The sequence below is a fragment of the Heterocephalus glaber genome, unplaced genomic scaffold (assembly GCF_053883595.1).
Source record: "Heterocephalus glaber isolate CG9 unplaced genomic scaffold, H.glaber_assembly_v1.0 deba00001745, whole genome shotgun sequence".
NCBI lineage: Eukaryota > Metazoa > Chordata > Mammalia > Rodentia > Bathyergidae > Heterocephalus > Heterocephalus glaber.
Genome location: NW_028258451.1, coordinates 2,225,467 through 2,243,878, shown reverse-complemented (window position 1 = coordinate 2,243,878; position 18,412 = coordinate 2,225,467). Strand labels below are relative to the sequence as shown.

Sequence of the window (18,412 nt, the reverse complement as noted above, 5' to 3'; positions counted from 1 at the left end):
ATCATTTCAAACATAACCAACTACAATTTTTGTGGATTGTATACCTTCTTTACACTCAGGAACAGTTCTCTGGGACTGGTCTTAATACAGCTTTGCTCCACCTTTAAAATAAAATAACCTAAAAGTATTTTGACGCTTGTCACACGTTTGTTTAAAAATTATTTTCTAGTTACTTATTTGACCATTTTCTACTTTTAGCCATATTTGTTCAACTTCATCGCATTTTAGTTATCTTTGTGAATATAACTGCATGGGGGAGGGGGGGGAGTACCAGGGATCGAACTCGGGACCTTGTGCTCGCGTAGCAGGAACCGGAACCACTGAGCTAAATCCCCAGCTCGTAACTGCATTTTTTTGGTATACCAAATTAAGTTTTTAGCTCATATATTGTTTATCATTGGTGACTTCAGTGAGTCAAAGCAATAATCAACTTCCTAAGACATGAATGGTAGTTAAATCTAGGGATATGAGTTGATATAAAACATTATCAAAGACAGGTTGAATAATGTAAAGGACAGCAAATAACCGCATGATCTTAATCTCTCTTCCTTTATAATAGGTATGGGTAAAACTGGGAGTAATGGTGCACTTCTGTGATCTCAGCACTTGAAAGGGGTGGATCGCAGCAAGTTTGAGGACAGCTTAGGCTACATAGCAAGACCCTGTCTCAAAACAACTAGAACATGTATCAGTAAAATAAACAAAATATCAGTATCATTTTCTTCAATTTAAGTCTTCTCGAGTTAAGAATGTTGGGCCTGTGGGGCCGGGGATTTAGCTCAGTGGTTCCGCCGCCTGCCTCGCAAGTGAAAGGTCCCGAGTTAGATCCCCGTTACCAAAAAAAAAAAAAAAAAAAAAAAAAAAAAAGAATGTTAGGTCTATGAAGGTCAGGACTTTTGTCTGCTTGTCCAGTGTTGTGTCCCCAGAGCTCACAAAAGTGCCTGATACACTGCAAGCCCTCAATAAACAACAAATCAAAGGGTTAGGCAGAAAAGAAACAGAAAGCACACCACGGTAGCGAGACCTTAAACACAGCTGTGCCGCCAGCGCTGTTGCCTAGCGTGGCCAGCACCACGCACGCGCACACAACCCTTCGCGACGCGCAGCCGGCCTGCCAACGCAGGGGAGAGCCCACCGCACCTGCGCAGTCTGAGCCGCCCACCCAGGCGCGGCCGCCCCGTGCCAGACTGCACTTCCCAGCGGCCCCTGCGCTGCCCGCCTCATGCGCAAGCGCGCAGAGCCTTTGTGAGCGCGGCCGGCGCTAGAGGAGCCAGACCTCCGGCCTGCGGCGGAGGAGGTGGCAAGGGCTGGCTGGTGCGTGCGTGAGGACAGGCAAACCACCTGGGGATCCCGCAGAAAACGGGGCCGTGTGGGGATGTGACGGGGTGTGACAGTGTGAGACCTCGCCACGGTGTGCAACCACAGATTGTGACTGTGGAAGCGACAGCGAGGAGGACCGTGTGGCCCGTGACGGTGGGAGACCATGCTACCGTTTGTGACAGCCCGTGGCAGTGTGTAACTGTGTAAATAGCACACGGGACTCTGTGTAATGGGATGAGATCGTGTCAGTGTGAGACAGCACTGCCTGAGATTGAGGCTACGGAATGTGACATCCAGTGTGGCAGTTTGAGACCTGTGTGTGGAGCCTGTGACAACGTGTGACTCTTTGAGGCTGTGTCACGGCGTGAGACCAGGCCACCATGTGTGAGCAGCCCTGAGAGTGAAGCTGCGGGGGATGCATGTGACACTGACAGTAAGCCCTTGCCGCTACTCTATGTGTGAGGTTGTTTTACCCTTCGAGATTGAGACACTGAGCATGTGTAATGGTGTGGGACCATGTGAAACTGTGTGTTGAGGTTGTGACTATGTGAACAGAGCTTGTGTTTAGTGGTCTGACTGAACTTAGGTGGTCTTATCCCCAGAGATAGGGTGTCTTACCACTAAGTTGCTGGTTCCTAAATGCTTTGTTGTTCTAGGCAGTAAGGTCCACAGGAAAAGAACTCAATGGTTAAAAGGTTCTGATGAGTGTTCGTGTATATCCTGTGCCTCCCACCCCCCACCTCTCTCTCTCTCTCTCTCTCTCTCTCTCTCTCTCTCTCTCTCTCTCTCTCTCTCTCTCTCTCTCTCTCTCTCTCCGAGGAAATTGCTCAGAAAAAGTCAAGGGCTTGGTTTTCAGATGGACTTTATTGTGAGGCAGAACCAGAAGCATGCTGTCCTGACTCTGGTCTAGCCAGCGTCTTCCAGATCACATGGCTCTTCTCATGCACTTTGTGTAAAGATGCTTTCTCTAAGGCATTACTTGATAATTTTATCTCTCATCTCTGTAGAAAGTGTGGAGACATATTTCATTTCATCATCATCACCTTATAGAAATAGTAAAATTTTAGACCTAGTTTCTAGTTTGGCTCAATTATTTATTAGCATAAGACCTTGGATAATTTCACCAGTGGAACACCTTCATTCATGAAAGGGTGGAAAAACCTTGCTTGGTAATACCATTCTGTAATTGCTGTTATTGTTCATAAATATAAATGAGGAGATAAGTTATGAACAAAATATAGGTTGTAGTCTTTAGATATAAAGCACATGGGAAAAAGGATTGTAAATTTAGTTGAAATAACTTCATTCAGTGACACTTCAAATCTACCTCTGTGGTGGAAGGAGAAGAGGAAAAAGAAAGTAAGAAGGGTTTCTAGCCCTGTGATGCTGGGGAGCTTCAGGGAAGGCCTAGCGCTTTATGGTTTCTTTTTTCTTCTCCAGCCCTACTTTCTCAGGATACTGTCCTCCCATAGAGGAATTTGAAAGAGGAGGACAGAACTGTCATAAATCCTTAAAATCTTAAAGCCATGTCCAAGGTAAGAAGTGTTTCTTCTTTCTTCCCTGAATGCCATCTTATTTTTCAGGTTTTATGAACATTTTGGTTTTCTTCTGAAACTTCCTATCCTGACAATTTATCTCATTTATCCAGTGACCTTCCTCCTCATGGCTTCCATTCCAGAAAAAAAAGGAAGTCCTGAAAAGCCCACAAGCTTCCTTTTTCCCCTAGCTAGTTTTTCATCAATTCAGGAATTAATTTGTCACCTCCTATGGGATCAGTGTTCAGTTAAGAGCTCTCATGAGGCAAAAATCCTGGGTGGAATATGAAAACCTTCATTGTGGGAAAGTGACTCATTGATGTTGAGGTGTTCTGGTGTGAATGCTGGCATTGAGCTCTCCATGACCTGTGTTTGAAGGATAGGCAAAGCAGGAGGGCCATTGGGTAGACTTAATCATAGATTACAGTGAGTTCTCTTGTTCAAGATGATTTTGTGGAATGAGATTTATCTGGGTGAATATTAAAGTGTAGGTTAGCTAAGGCAGTGATTCTTCTAGATGCTGTATGACCTTTGAAGAGTGGGATTTGAGAGAGTAGTGAGGTTTCATTTTAGGGACATCATGAGTTAATAGCAGGCCACAGCTATGATATTCTACGTTAGCCAGTTAAGATTGGTGAATTAATATGAAGAAACAGAAGGATATTTTCTGCAAAAGAAAGTAATAAAGGAAATACTTGAATCTACATTTTTTTGAAACTAACAAAGAAAACAATAAAATGTAGACTGGGACCCAGCAGAAACAAATGAAAAGATGAATATGTAATGCCAAGAAATAAATACAAGTATTAACATCGATAGGAGTGGAACTATTTATTCACTGAACATATAGTTATTAAAAAACAAATGCCAAGTGCTGTGGCAAATAAATATAGACATTGTCTTCACAGAATTTAGTATGTTTTGCTTATGTAAGTATATACTGGTATAATTTTTAATTGGCAGGGAAAAGACGGATTATTCAATGAGTAAAAACATTTTTTCATCACACTCAGAGATTCTGTAGGCTCGATATTCTTAAAAACCATAAAACTGGGCTGGGGATGTAACTCAGTGGCACTGCACCTACCTTGCAAGTGCAAGATCCTGAGTTCGATCCCCAGTGTACCACATACAAAAAATAAATAAATAAAACTGCTATAAAATATAGAAGTGGTTATAAAGAGGTTACATTAGATTCAGAAATCATGTACAGCAGTACTATACCTGTAATGATTGAAAATAGAAATGTTCTTTATCCTCTCTGACCAATACTGTACCCACTAGCCACTGGCTATGAAACTTGTCTGTATAACTGGCTATGAAAACTTGTATGTACTAAAATGACTGACAAAATGAAATTTTTTTTGTGGTACTAGGGATTTAACTCAGGCTTTCATACTGAGTTACATCTCCCATCTTTTTAATTGTTATTTTTTGTTTATTTTGCAGCAGGGTTTTGCTAAGTCAGTGCATTGCCCAGGCTGAGCTTGAACTTGTGATCCTCCTGTCTTAGCCTCCCTGAGTGCTAGAATTACAAGTGTGTGCCACCATACCTACATCAAAGTGAACTTTTAATGTTAATTGATTTAAATTTAAAGAGCCACCTGTAGCTAGTAGCCAGTGTATTGGACAGGACAGATCCAGGCCCATGAAGTGATAACACCAGGAAGAAAATTACGGGGTGATCTTGTCCAGGTTGCTTATTTCACAGATGAGGAAAAAGTGGGAGGTGTCACATCCATGTCACCAGGTAATGACTGATCACATATAATGAGTTGTGCTATGCACTGAGGGTCAGTAACAGACGGTGCTCAGTGATAATTTGAAGAGGATGGAAACTGGAGAGGCTGCAGTGGGGCCCGCCATTTCATTCCCAGCCTAATACCTTCCTCCGCTTCTGATCGTAGTGGAATGAAACCCAACCCTCACTCTAACCTACGAGGCCCTGTGTCCCCAGCTCCTCACTGTCTCAGACCTTGTTCACCACACGTCTGCCTCTCTTCATTCCGGTCACACTGATCAATTTTCTGTTCCTCAAACTTAAAAAGCTCCTGTCTGAACTTTTGCATGTTCTCCCCTCTCTTCTTGAATTCCCCTCCACTAGATGTTGGCATGGCTTACCTTTCAATTTATCTGAATACCTTTACTTCTTCATCTAGGCCTACCTTGACTGTCTTAGCTACAGTAAACACCTCTGTCGCTCTCAGTCACCTTTCACCCTCCTGGTTTTGGTCCTAATATTTTATAATACCTAGTATGGTATGACCTTATGTTTTATGTGTTTCTCCTTTGGTAGAATTTTAACTCTCCAAGGGAAGGTACTTTCTTTTGTATCTTTGTATTTCTGACACTTAGAATGGTGTCCAGTAGGTTGTAGCAGTCAGTAAATATTTGCCAGATAAATATATGAATGAATAAAGGAATGAATTCTTCATCCACAAGTCAGACAAGGACAGTAGGGGACAGCCACCTGTTTCATGCCTCTGACTTGGTAAAGGAGGAAGAAGAAAGCAGAATGCATGATGTGCAGAGTGGATCAAGCCTGTCAACCCAAGTGCTGTTTCCAGACCCCCATCTAGGCTGCCTGAATCACAGTCTCTTGGTGGTATGCCCTGTTGAGTTTCCCAAAGAAATTTTAATGCATACCTTTCAAAAAACTCTACCCAAAAAGTATATATTTAAAGTATGCTTGCTATAAATAGTATATAGTTGGCTGGCTTTTAAAAATCTAGCCTGATGATCTTGGTCTTTTAATTAGTGTTTAGTACATTTTCATTTAATGTTATTACATATAGATGTGTATTAAAACCTATGATATTTGTTTTCCACTTATGCCATCTGCTTTTCATTCCTTTATTTCTTTTTTGCCTTCTTTTGGATAAATAAGGCATCCTCTCATTTTCTTATTAATCATACATAATTTTTAAAAAATCTTTTAGTGGTTACTTAAGGTAATGTGCATCCATTACTTGTTATGTAATAATCTTCTTTACTGCCCCAGTGTATCCTGATTTCCCCAAATTGAGAAACGCTGTGGCATTTAGTGTGAATAACCTATTGTTTTATACTTTATTGGTTACAGTGTTCAGTTATTGCCCAGTTGTGTTCATATATGTATGTATTGTAAGTCTTTTGTCTGCCAGTCAAGATTCTCTTTGAAATTATATATTTTTCATGACAGAATATCAGAACAAGAACAGAGAAGTCCTCTAACAGTTCTTTGACATACATTGGATCCTCCCTGAAATTTTTGCTATATGCAAGATCTTTCTTCAAAAGTATAGACAGTTTCACTGTAACCTAGACCTGTGTGAGGATTTGAACATGAGTTGAGCAAGAATGTGTTTCTGTCTTTTCAGGATTTGGTCACCTTCGGGGATGTGTCTATAAATTTCACTCAAGAGGAGTGGGAATGGCTGAACCCTGTGCAGAGGAATTTGTACAGGAAGGTGATGTTGGAGAACTATAGGAGCCTGGTATCACTGGGTAAGGAAGTCTCCCCATGATTTAGAATCTGCACAGAGGATTGTGTCCCAGTGATATGTTTGGAAAGCCTCCCACATGCTTCCTAAACTAAATTTCTCCTTCTTAAGTTGGGTGTACTGGTACACACCTGTAGTCCCATCTACTTGGGAGACTGAGACAGAAGGTTTGCTTTACTCAGGATTCAGGGCCAGCCTGAGGAACACAGCAAAATCCCTCTAAAAACAAAAACAAAAGCTCTTGTGCTCTGGAGAATAGGTTGAGTTGAGTTTTGCACAGTTGTTAGCTTCATTAGATGATTCCTGAAACATATTCCCCATTCTTCCCTCCTTTAATGCCCACATCTTCCTGACACCCAAAGAACTTGATCTGATCTACAAGATGTGGCTAATTCCTCTTTTCTTTCTTGTAAGCAGGAGTTTCTGTTTCTAAGCCGGATGTGATCTCATTACTGGAACAAGGAAAAGAGCCCTGGATGATGAAGGAAGGAACAGGAGACGTATGCCCTGGTAAGTGAGAGAAAACTAGGAAGGTACATACCATTGCAGGAAGAGCTTAGCTATTCTGAAAGGTTCTAGCTTATATGTGGTGCTTTCCAGGTAGGTTTTATTAAATGTGCAGGGCCTGAGAAGAAACCCTGAGGTATCTCTACCGTGAGCTCTCTAATGTATTTTCTTTGTCTGTATTGTCTCACAAATTATCAACTTCTCTGTTAACCTGTGTTCCAGTTCTATGGGTCCAAATATCATAGTGTTTCCTTGTCTTTACCTTTTAGTTTTGTACAAGTTGACTCATTCCATTTTTTAAAAATCTGCATTTATTTTCTCCTTCCAGTTACTCATTCCTTTTAGATTCAGGGATCGTTACATTTATTCATTTATTTTTTCCCTGAGTTTCTGCTTTAAGCCCAGCATCCTGCTAAATTCTTGGAATTATTCAGAAGTTTGTAAACCACCAAAGAAAAAGAAAGCATTTCTAGTTTTATTTTCATGTCTGGTAACTGGATGAAGATGGCATTTAATAAAACAATCAGAAGAAAATAGGTTAGTAGGGGGAAAAAAGATAAATTGGCTGGAGACAGGAGAAATTTATTTTATGAGATATGAAGATTTCTAAGCATAGAAGTAGAATATACAACGGGACTAGGAGAGAGGCTCAGAGTAGCACTCTAATTTAGAGATGTCAGTGGGAATGGATATCACCAGTTTTAAGAGTTTAAAAGGTAAAGTCAGATACTGAGGAGTTTGTGAAAAAAAAAAACTTTGACAACTTTCTCAGCATCCTACATTGTAAATAAACTACCTCTCTGTAGTTTCTGTTTTTTATTAAATTTTAGCATTTTAATTTTCTTAGATAATTATCCTTTTCATTTAGGTTATCACATTTATTTCCATGAATTTGAACAGTGATCTCTTATAATCCTTTGTATTACTTTTATAATAGTTTCCAATTTTAATTTCTTATTTTGTATAGTTATTATTTTTTGAAAGAATTTATTAGGTTGCTACTCATAAATTGGTTTTATTCATTTATTTTTCAAGGCCCAGCTTAGGGATTTATCTTGTTAGTATTAACATTCTTCTGTTTTTCAGTTATTTTTGCTTCTTTATTAATTTTCCATCTATTTTGTCATTTATTTTGTTCTTCATTTTGCTGAAGGGAAAGGTTAATCAGTTAATTTAGGCGGGGGATTTAGCTCAGCGGTTTCGCCGCCTACTGCACAAGCTCAAGGACCCGAGTTCAATCCCTGGTACTGAAAAAAAAAAAATCAGTTAATTTAATTCTCTTTTTTTCAGTAATGAAATTATTAAGGGCTATGAATTTTCCTCTTTCTTCACCTGTCTCTTGTGGAAGATTCTGTTAGTTCTTTTATTATTTCTGTTTCCTATATAATCTACAGTTTGAAATTTGCCCTTTACTGGAGTTGTTTAAAAGAGATCATTCTGGTTTTGTTGTATTTTGAACAGATTTTTTTATTGTAGTTGAACTGATAGTGTTAACATCAAAGAATATATAGAGAGTAAACTGGATCCATACAAATTGTACAATTTGAGGAATTTTGACACTGGCATATACTCATGAAACCATCACACAAGCAAGACACATAACATTAGAATCATTTAAAAAGATTGCTTGTATCATTTGCAGTCCACCTGCACCTCCAGTTTCAACCAGCCAAATGATCTTCCTCCCATTAGATTAGATTATATCTAAAATAAATGGCATCATACAATGTGGCTTATGTTATATCTGGCTTACTTCACTTAGCATGGTGATTCTGAAATTCATCCACACTGTTGCATGTTTGAATAGATGATTCCTTTTAATGCTGAGTAGTAGTCCATTGAATAGTATTCACTGTGAACAGATAAATACATTATCTGTTCTTATTTATCCATTCACTTGATGATGGACATTTGGTTGTTTCTAGTTTGGGAATATTATAAATAAAGCTGCTCTGAGGCTATCACGTGTAGGACTTTATGTGGACATATATTTTAATTTTTCTAAATTCAGTCATATGGTAGTCATATGATTAACTTTATAGAAATTGATGGTTTTCTGAAGGGATTGTACAATTTTACATTTCCTCTAGCGATATATGAGCATTCCAGGTTCTTCATGCCCTCACCTACTCTTGGTTTTATCAGTACTATTTTTTTGTTTTGTTTTATTTAGTGTTGGTACCAGGGATCGAACTCAGGACCTTGTGCTTTTGAGGCAGGCACAGTGCCACTGAGCCAAATTCCCGGCCCTTGTCAGTACTATTTTAAATTTTAGTCATTCTAATGGTTGCTTTGTGGTTTGTTCTTCCATTTTTGTGTTTGTTTGTTTGCTTTTTGCACTACTGGGGATTGAACCCAGGACCTTCACACAGATATACATCCCTGACCCTTTTTATTGTTTTTTATTTTGCTTTGCTTTGTTTTGTTTTTATTTTGAGACAGGGTCTCACTAAGTTGCTGACTTGCCCAGGCTGGGCTTGAACTTCTGATCCTCCTGCCTCAGCCTCCCAGGGTGCTGGGATCATAGGTGTGTACCACCATGCCTAGCTTGTTTTGTGGTTTTAAGAAGCATTTTGATGCTAAGTAATATGTTGAGCACCATTTATATGTTTATTGGTCATAAATCTATATTTCATGAACTGTTTGTTCAAGTCTTTTGCCTCTGTTTTATTGGGTTGTCTTATTCAGTTGTAAGAGTTCTGAATAGGCTTAAAACAATTTCTTTTCATTTTATATACACTAGAATATATGTATGACCATTTTGGGTTGCCTTTTTGTTTTTCTACTGCTGTCTTTGGCAGAACCAAAGTTTTCAAGTTTTGTAAAATTAATTTATTAATTTGTCTTGGTCAGTGCTTCTTATACCTAAGAAATACTTGTTTTGTTTAAATGCTTCTATTTTATTTATAAGAAATTGTTATTACAGCTAGATCACAAAGATTTTCTTCTAGCAGTTTTATATTTTTAGCTTTTATATTTAGGTCTGTGATGCAGTTTGAGCTAGTTTTGATGTTTTTTATGAGGTAAAGACTGAGGCTCATTTTTTTTTCATTATTAGTATGCTGTTTCTTCAGTACCCTTTGTTGGAAAAGAATTTCTCTTCCCCATTGTATTACAATGGTACCTTCGCTAAAAATAGTTGAATACATATGTGTGGTTCTGGTTCTGTATTATATTCTGTTCCATTGATTCACATATTTATCTTTCCACCAGAACCACACTGTCTTGATTACTATAGCTCTAGAGTAAATTCTGATATCAGATAGTGCTATTTATAAAATTGCTTTGACTATTTTAGATTAAGTTACATTTTACATAAGTTTTGGAATGAAATTGAGACTTTCTACTTAAAAGTTTGGATTTTGGTTGGGATTATGTTGAATTTATACATTTGGTGGAAGATTGACATTTTAACATTGATTCTTCTAGTCCATGAATATATTATGATAAGCCATTTATTATAGGTTTCTTTAATTTCTCTTAAGACTATTTTAAAGTAGCCAATGTAGTGGTCTTGTCTTTTACACATTCTTTCTAGAGTCTTATGGTTTTAGGGTGCTGTTTCAAATAGTTTTTAAGGCTGGGAATTTAGCTCAGTGGTTCTGGTGCCTGCCTCACAAGTGCAAGGTCCCGAGTTCGATGCCCGGTACCAAAAAAAAAAAAGAGAAAACAGTTAAGAGTTTTTTAAATTTTCCAGTAGTTTACTGCTCATATGCAAAAAATGTAAATTGATCTTTATATTAACTTTATATCTTATGACATTTATATCTCATGACCTCACTAGATTCACTTAGTAGTAGTTCTAGCAGTTGTTTTGTAGATGCTTGAGAATTTTTTGTATAGACAGTTATGCCACCTGCAAACAGAGTTTTATTTTTTCCTTTCCGATACCTGCCTTCTTTTTTCTCAGTATATGGCAATGACTAGCACCTCCTGTATAATGTTGAAAAGAAGTGGAAAGAACAGATATACTTGTGTTGTACCAATCTTAAGAAGAAACGTATTTTATTTTTTACTGTTATGTTAATACAAGCTATAGATTTTTCTTAGATCTCCTTGATAAAATTGAAGCAGTTCCTTTCCATTCTTGAAACACTATGAATTTTTATAATAAATGGGTCAGATATTTGCTGTACATCTATTGAAATGATCCTGTGATTTTTTTTTCTTTACTCTGTTAATATGGTGAATTACATTGGTGATTTTCAAGTATGAAACTAATCTTATATTCATGAAGGTCATATTTTTCTCACCGCTGGAACAAAATGCCCCCACGCACAAGTTAAAGGAAGAGATTTATTTTGCTCACAGTGTGTAGTGGTTTCAGTCCATTGTCAGATGGTTCCAAGGTACTAGGGCATGGCAGAGGGGCCTGGCAAAGGAGAAACATCTCATGGCATGGCAACAGGAGGAAGAGTGTGAAGGGCTGAGCCAAGAAGGGAGATAAACCCTTCCAGGCACACCTCCAGTGACCCAACTCCTCCTACCAAATCCCACCTCCTAACAGCAAGCCAGCTATAAAGCCCCATAATCCAATCATCTTTCAAAATCTCTGTCTTAAGCACATGACAGGGGGGACATCCAGATATAAACCATACTGATAGAAGAAATTCTGTTTGATCAAAATTATGCTTTTCATGTATTCCTGGATTTGCTATAGTTTTATTAAAATTTTTTCACATGCTTATGTGTTACATTGGTCTGTAGGTTTGCTTTCTTGCAATTTCTTTATTTGTTTTCAGTATCAAGATAATGCTGGCCTTATGAAAACGAGTTGAGAAGTTTTTTGTTTTGTGAAAAAGTTAGGTAGAGTGCTATTATCTCTCCCTTGAATTTCTGGTAGAATGCACCAGTGAAGACATCTGTGACAATAGTATCTTTTTATGTAACAGGTTTACTGGGCATATAGTTGTTCCAGTTATCTAATTTGTCTTGAATTAGCTTTGGTAGGATGTATTTTTTTTAAGAGATTTGTACAACTGTCTTAGTTGCCCAGTTTATTAACATGAGTTGTTTATAGTATTCTTATCTTTTCAATGTCTATAAGATGCATAATAAGTTCTATTTAAGTTCTGATGTTGCTGATTTCTGTTTTCTGCTTTTTCTTGATAAGGGATCTTTTTTAAGAGCCTACTCATGATTTCTTTTCTCTGTTGACTGTTTAATTTGCTATTTTCTCTACTTAGCTTTTTTGTTTCTGTTTACTTTCCTTGAGTTTACTTTGGTCTTTTCCTCCTTTTTTCTCACATCATCTTTTTCTTTTCTTTTCCTCCTTTTTTGAAGTGACACCTTAGGTTCTTGATTTTTGTACTTTTAGGTTTTTTTTTAATATAAGCCTTTTAAAATTATAGACTTTGCTTTAAGTACTGTATAAGCTATATCCAAGAAATTTTGATATGTTACATTATCATTATCAGTCACTCCAAGATATTTGCTGATTTCTCCTGTTATACTCTTTTACCTATGAATTATAGAGAAATGGATTAATTTATATATGTTTGATATTTACTACACATTATTATTTTTTATTTGATTCCGTTGAGATTAGAGAACATACTCTCTTTGATTTTAGTACTTTTAAATTTATTGCCACGTGGCTTATGGTCTGGGATATGGTCTGTTTTACTGATCACACATAAATACTTGTTGTACAGGTTTGTTGGGTATATGGTTCTATCATTATAAATTAGATCAGCATCATTAATCCTGTTGAGTTCCTCTATCTATTACTTTTTATCTAGATTTGTCAATTCCTGAGCAACTTATATTACAGTTAGCTAGTATGATTATAGAGTTGCCTATTTGTTACTTAAATTGCCAATTTTTCTTTTATTTGAGGCTCTGTATTAGATGCATATATATTAGTAATTATTTCTTCTCCCTGATGAATTGACCCTTTTATCATTATGGCATGTTCTGTTTATCTTTGGTTGTACTTTGGTTTCAAAGTTTATTTTATCTGATATGAATATAGGCACTCTAGCCTGATGGTTACAATTCTATGCTGTATCTTTATCTATCTGGTTTTTACTTACTTGCACTGTATCCTCATACTTAATGTGAGTTTTCTGTGGACAGCATTGGGTCTTCCTTTTTTAATTCATTCAATACCTTTTAAGTGGATATGTAGTTGATATGTAATACACGGTTTGAGCATCCCTAATCCCAAAACCGGAAAGGCTCCAAACTCTGAAATTCTTTGATACAAGTGGAAAATTTCACACTATAAAACTTATTTTACCTGAAAAATTATTTAAAATATTATATAAAATTACATCCATTTTATATGTATAAGGTATATGTGAATCAAAAATGAAGAGCTGAGCATGGGGACACACACCTGTAATCCCAGCACTTCAGAGGCTAAGGCAGGAGGATTGAAAGTTCAAAGCCAGCCTGGGATATATAGCAAGATTCGGTCTCCAAAAAATAATAATGACAATAAAATGAATAAATAAACAAACTGTGTTTTAGACTTTAGACCCATTCCTAAGATATTTCATTATCAATATGGAAATATTCCAAAGTACTAAAAGAAATCTGAAATCCAAAACTCTTTCCATCCCAGGCATTTTGAATAGGAGATACTCATTCTGTAATTATTTATATAATTACTTTTTACTGTAATTACTTTATATAATTATGTAATTATTTATATAATTTTATTTGAATCTACCATTCAATTTTTTTTCATATTTTTATTTGTACACCACCCGCCCTTTTGGTTTTTTGAGATAGGGTCTCACTATGTAATTGAGGCTGGCCTTCAACTCAATATGCCGTTGAGACTTGCAGCAATCATCCTACCTCAGCCTCTTGGGAGTACAGGATTATACGCATGTGCCATTACATCTGCCTCTTTTCCCTTCTTATCTTTTTGACTTCAAATATTTTTTAGAATTTTGATTTATTTGGGGATATTCTAGTATAGGTTTTTATATTATACTTTCAGTGGATACTGTTGGGCAGTAGTGCTCAAAATATGATCTGGGACCAGCAGCATCCACTGGGAACTCATTAGAAATGTAGATTCTCCCCATGATGAATATATTCATTATGTATCACACACATATACTAATAAACATTTTGTAAAAATAAATGCATATAGCATATAGGGCTGGGGATTTAGCTCAGTGGTCCCGCCACCTGCCTCGCAAGCGTAAGGACCCGAGTTTGATCCCCAGTATCAAAATAAATAAATAAATAAATGCAGATTTCAATTAGAATTCCATGCATGGGGCATGGTAATTTATTTGAACAAGTTCGGGTAATTATGATGTACTCTAAAATTTGAGAATCATTGCTATAATGATTATAATATATAAACTTTCCAGTCTAATGAGGATATTAGAAATTACTATATTTACATTTGTACTTTCCTGTCACAGTTTTATCAACTAAATCTTCATTTAACTAGGTTCAGTGCTACCTTAACGTCATTTATTTCATACTCTCTACTAATGAGCCTTCAGGATTTCATCTTCATGTTGACTTTCCAGGAGAAGCTCATCAGTGTGATTTGTAATTGTGTGGTTAGAGGGGAGGGCAGAGTTTGGAAGAGCATTGAGGCAGGATTTAGTGTCTCAAGTATATTTTCTCTAGAATTTTTTCCTATCTAATTTTATTGTCTATTATGATATCATATCCAGTTCAGTGGTAATATTCCTCTTAATTTCAGCCACTTACCCCATTCATGCAAGCAAATCATTCTGAGAAGATGAGTTACCATGATATTTCATGTATTATGAGTTCGTTATTCTGTAGATACCAAGATGCCCAACCTGTTCTAGGAGATATATGTCCAAGGGTAAAAAACAATAAAGTTCCTGTACATGAAAGTTTATATTCTGGTGAGGACAGAGAGTAAATTAACATGTAATATGTTAAATAAGACTAAGGCAGGGCTGGGGATTTAGCTTAGTGGCACCATGCCTGCCTCACAAGGGCAAGGACCTGAGTTCAATCCCCAGTACCAAAAAAAATAAGACTGAGGCAGAAGAATGGAGAATGATGAGAATGTACTGTTTTACACTGGGTGGTCAGGGAAGGTCATAGTGAAGAGGTAATTTGTAAGCAGAACCTCAAGTGAAAAAGTACATTAATGGATTGCATAAAGCAGATACTGAGGCACAGGTCTTCCAGACAAAGAAAAGCAAATGTAGTGCTCTTAAAGTGGGAATGAAATGAATACCCATTTGGCTAAAGTGGTGGAAGCAAGTATAAGAATGAGATGATCTGAAGCCAGGCCTAGTGGTGCATGCTTATAATCCCACCCAACTTGGACAATTTACCAAAACTGTACCTGAAAATAAGCAAATGGCTGGAGATGTAGCTCAGTGGTAGAATGTTTGCCTAGCATGTGCAAGGCCCTTGGCCCTTAGTTTAATCCTAATTACTGAAAAGAAAAAAAAAGGAAAGTGCTTTGATTTGGGACTAAAAAATGGAAGGCAGAAGATTAATCCTGTGTAAATACAGGCAAGGTATTTGATACAAAATTAACTTCAGTCAATTGAAGGTTATATTTAGTTGGAATTTATCACAAAGAAAATGCTTTTCATGAAGAATTTTCTGCAAAAGTTTAACTAGAGAGTTTCATGTACATTCTGATGTAATTTTAGGTCTAGGGGTCCAATGAAAGTGTTATACTGGTTATATATGATTAATTTAAAAATTTGCTTTTTAAAGGTAATTAACTTAAGTTGAATGCAGGAATCTGCAACAAGAGAGGAAAGGTGTTGGAAGATTATACAGTTACCTTAGATATAAAATGATAATTTCAGGTGACCTTTCAGTTTTTTGTGTTTTTTTCTGATATACAGCTTACTGGTTATGTATGATTAATTTTTTTTTTTTTTTGGTACCAGGCATCGAACTCAGGATCTTGTGCTTACAAGAAGGCAGGTGGTGGCACCACTGAGCTAAATCCCTGGCCCTATGTATGATTAATTTATTTCCTCAGTCAGCTTTGTTAAGCTCTTATTACTTTTAACCTCATAGTTTTCAGACTGCTTTAAAAGCTGTTAAATCCTTGAACTTCTTTTGTATTTTATTCTCCTAGTTTTGTTTTGGAAGTTCCTTAACTTATAATGAATAAATACAATAGATATTTGTTTTCTTAATGTCTTTTAGATTGGGAGGATGTATTTAAAACCAACGAATTTTCATCAGAGCAAGATATTTATGAAGAATCAGCCAAAGTAGTGACAATGGGAAGAAGCCGTCTTAGTTATACCCTTGATTACCCCAATTTGAAAGAAAATTGTGAAATTGAGGACTGGTTTGAGAACAAGTTGGGAAGTCAGGAGGTACATTCTAGTCAGTTGATCATCAAGCATAAAGAAATCCTTCCTAAAGATCAAAGTAATAAATATAATAAGTCTTGGCAAACATTCCAACATGATGCAATAGTAGATATAAAACAGAATTTCCCTACAAAAGAAAGAGCATGTAAACATGAATCACAAAAGAGAAGTTACCGGAAAAAGTCTATTGAAATGAAATACAAGAAGGTTTATGTAGAAAAGAAACTTTTGAAATGTAACGAATGTGAGAAAGTCTTTAACCAGAGCTCATCCCTTACTCTTCATCAGAGAATTCACACTGGAGAGAAACCCTATGCATGTGTTGAATGTGGGAAATCCTTCAGCCAGAGTGCAAACCTAGCTCAACACAAAAGAATACATACGGGGGAGAAGCCTTATGAATGTAAAGAATGTAGGAAAGCCTTCAGTCAAAATGCACACCTTGCTCAACATCAGAGAGTTCATACTGGAGAGAAACCTTATCAGTGTAAAGAATGTAAAAAAGCCTTCAGTCAGATTGCACATCTTACTCAGCACCAGAGAGTTCATACAGGAGAGAGACCTTTTGAATGTATTGAATGTGGAAAGGCCTTTAGTAATGGTTCGTTTCTTGCCCAACATCAAAGAATTCATACAGGAGAGAAACCTTATTTGTGTAATGTGTGTGGAAAAGCCTTCAGCCATCGTGGATACTTAATTGTACATCAGAGAATTCATACAGGAGAACGACCCTATGAATGTAAAGAATGTAGAAAAACCTTCAGCCAGTATGCACACCTTGCCCAACATCAGAGAGTTCATACTGGAGAGAAACCTTATGAATGTAAAGTATGTAGGAAAGCCTTCAGCCAGGTTGCATACCTAGATCAACATCAGAGGGTTCATACTGGGGAGAAACCCTATGAATGTGTTGAATGTGGGAAAGCCTTTAGCAACAGTTCATCTCTTGCACAGCATCAGAGAAGTCATACTGGAGAAAAACCCTATATGTGCAAGGAATGTCGGAAAACATTTAGCCAGAATGCAGGCCTTGCTCAGCATCAGAGAATTCACACAGGAGAGAAACCTTATGAATGTAATGTGTGTGGGAAAGCCTTCAGCTATAGTGGATCTCTTACTCTACATCAGAGAATTCATACTGGAGAGAGACCCTATGAATGTAAAGATTGCAGGAAATCTTTCAGGCAACGTGCACACCTTGCTCATCATGAGAAAATTCATACTATGGAAGCATTACTGACCTTCTCGTCTCCCTCACCTTCCCCATCCAATCAGTTGCCAAGACCTGTAGGTTTTATCTCCTAAATCTGTCCATAATCTGATCCCATTAATCTGTTTGCATTTCATCATCTTTGCCCAATATACATTATTTAACTTAGATCCTTATGAAAATAGCTTTCTATTTTGTCTCCCTGTGTTCACCATTGCCTGTCAGTTGTCCACAGTCCAACCAAATTTGTATTTTTGAATGTAAACATTTTAATCATATAATTTCTCCTTAAAATCCCCCAATGACATCCCATAGTTCTTAGGTTAACACACACATTCCTCAAAATAGCCTAAAAGATCTTGACCCCCAATTCCTTGTTCCACACTGCCTTCCAAAGCCTGCATGTCAGTGTACATCTAATTCTCTGCATACATATCCAGAATTAGGAACTCATTCCAACACTAAAAAGTTCTGGGCTCCAGTCCTTTTCCATTTTCTAGCCCTAATTTTGGGATAGCATTTTGTCCTTTGTAAACATTAGTCTTATTCATATTGTTGGGATATTGGTACTACCTCAAAAGTCAATGGGAAAATTAATCCATGTAAATTACTCAGCAGAGTGCCTAGTATAAACTTTAACTCAAATATTAATGTAAAAAAAGGAACCATAGCATACAAAAAAGAGCTGACCATTAACCAAAAATAAGCAGTAATACTGAACTGGGGGATTATAAAGATTTTTATTAGAAATAGTAAAGTTAGTTTATGAAATCTAATACTGTAGGATGGTCATTAGATTTTATGAGAAAGATGGTGGCTTGTATTTCAAGATGAATGTGTGGATTTATGATGTGGTAAAGAAAACAGCATCATATAGATAATGCAAGTTTCCAGAAGCCAGTTTTTTCAAAAAAAAAAGGTAGAATTTACTAAGATATGTTCATTATTTACATGTAAACAAAAGCAAAATATTAATTTAAGAAACAAAACAAAATGATCAGTGACCAAGAAAGAATAGAAAGTAAAGTGTAAGTTTGACACTTTCCTAATTTCAGG

The 18,412-nt window shown here is 36.8% G+C and overlaps 1 protein-coding gene across 6 annotated transcripts; it reads left to right on the top strand.

Annotated features, from left to right (window-relative positions):
- Nucleotides 1-1,219: 1,219 nt before the first annotated feature.
- On the top strand, nucleotides 1,220-17,526 carry LOC101722053 (uncharacterized). Of its 6 annotated transcripts, none has more exons than XM_021246232.2 (5): nucleotides 1,234-1,314; nucleotides 2,761-2,855; nucleotides 6,215-6,341; nucleotides 6,752-6,847; nucleotides 15,974-17,526. In XM_021246232.2, exons 2-5 carry the CDS (start codon nucleotides 2,847-2,849, stop codon nucleotides 17,449-17,451), a joined length of 1,710 nt encoding a protein of 569 aa, XP_021101891.1. In that variant the 5' UTR covers nucleotides 1,234-1,314; nucleotides 2,761-2,846; the 3' UTR covers nucleotides 17,452-17,526. The 6 variants fall into 6 exon arrangements, with proteins under 6 accessions (XP_021101895.1, XP_021101891.1, XP_021101894.1 ...); XM_021246235.2 differs by having other exon boundaries at nucleotides 1,236-1,753; nucleotides 6,755-6,847; XM_013066277.3 differs by having other exon boundaries at nucleotides 1,236-1,753.
- The last annotated feature ends 886 nt before the right edge of the window (nucleotides 17,527-18,412 follow it).

Coding starts and splice junctions, on each gene's coding strand:
- LOC101722053 (XM_021246231.2), top strand. Junction 6,342..6,751: donor TAGGAGCCTGGTATCACTGG/GTAAGGAAGTCT, acceptor CTTTCTTGTAAG/CAGGAGTTTCTGTTTCTAAG. Junction 6,848..15,973: donor AACAGGAGACGTATGCCCTG/GTAAGTGAGAGA, acceptor AATGTCTTTTAG/ATTGGGAGGATGTATTTAAA.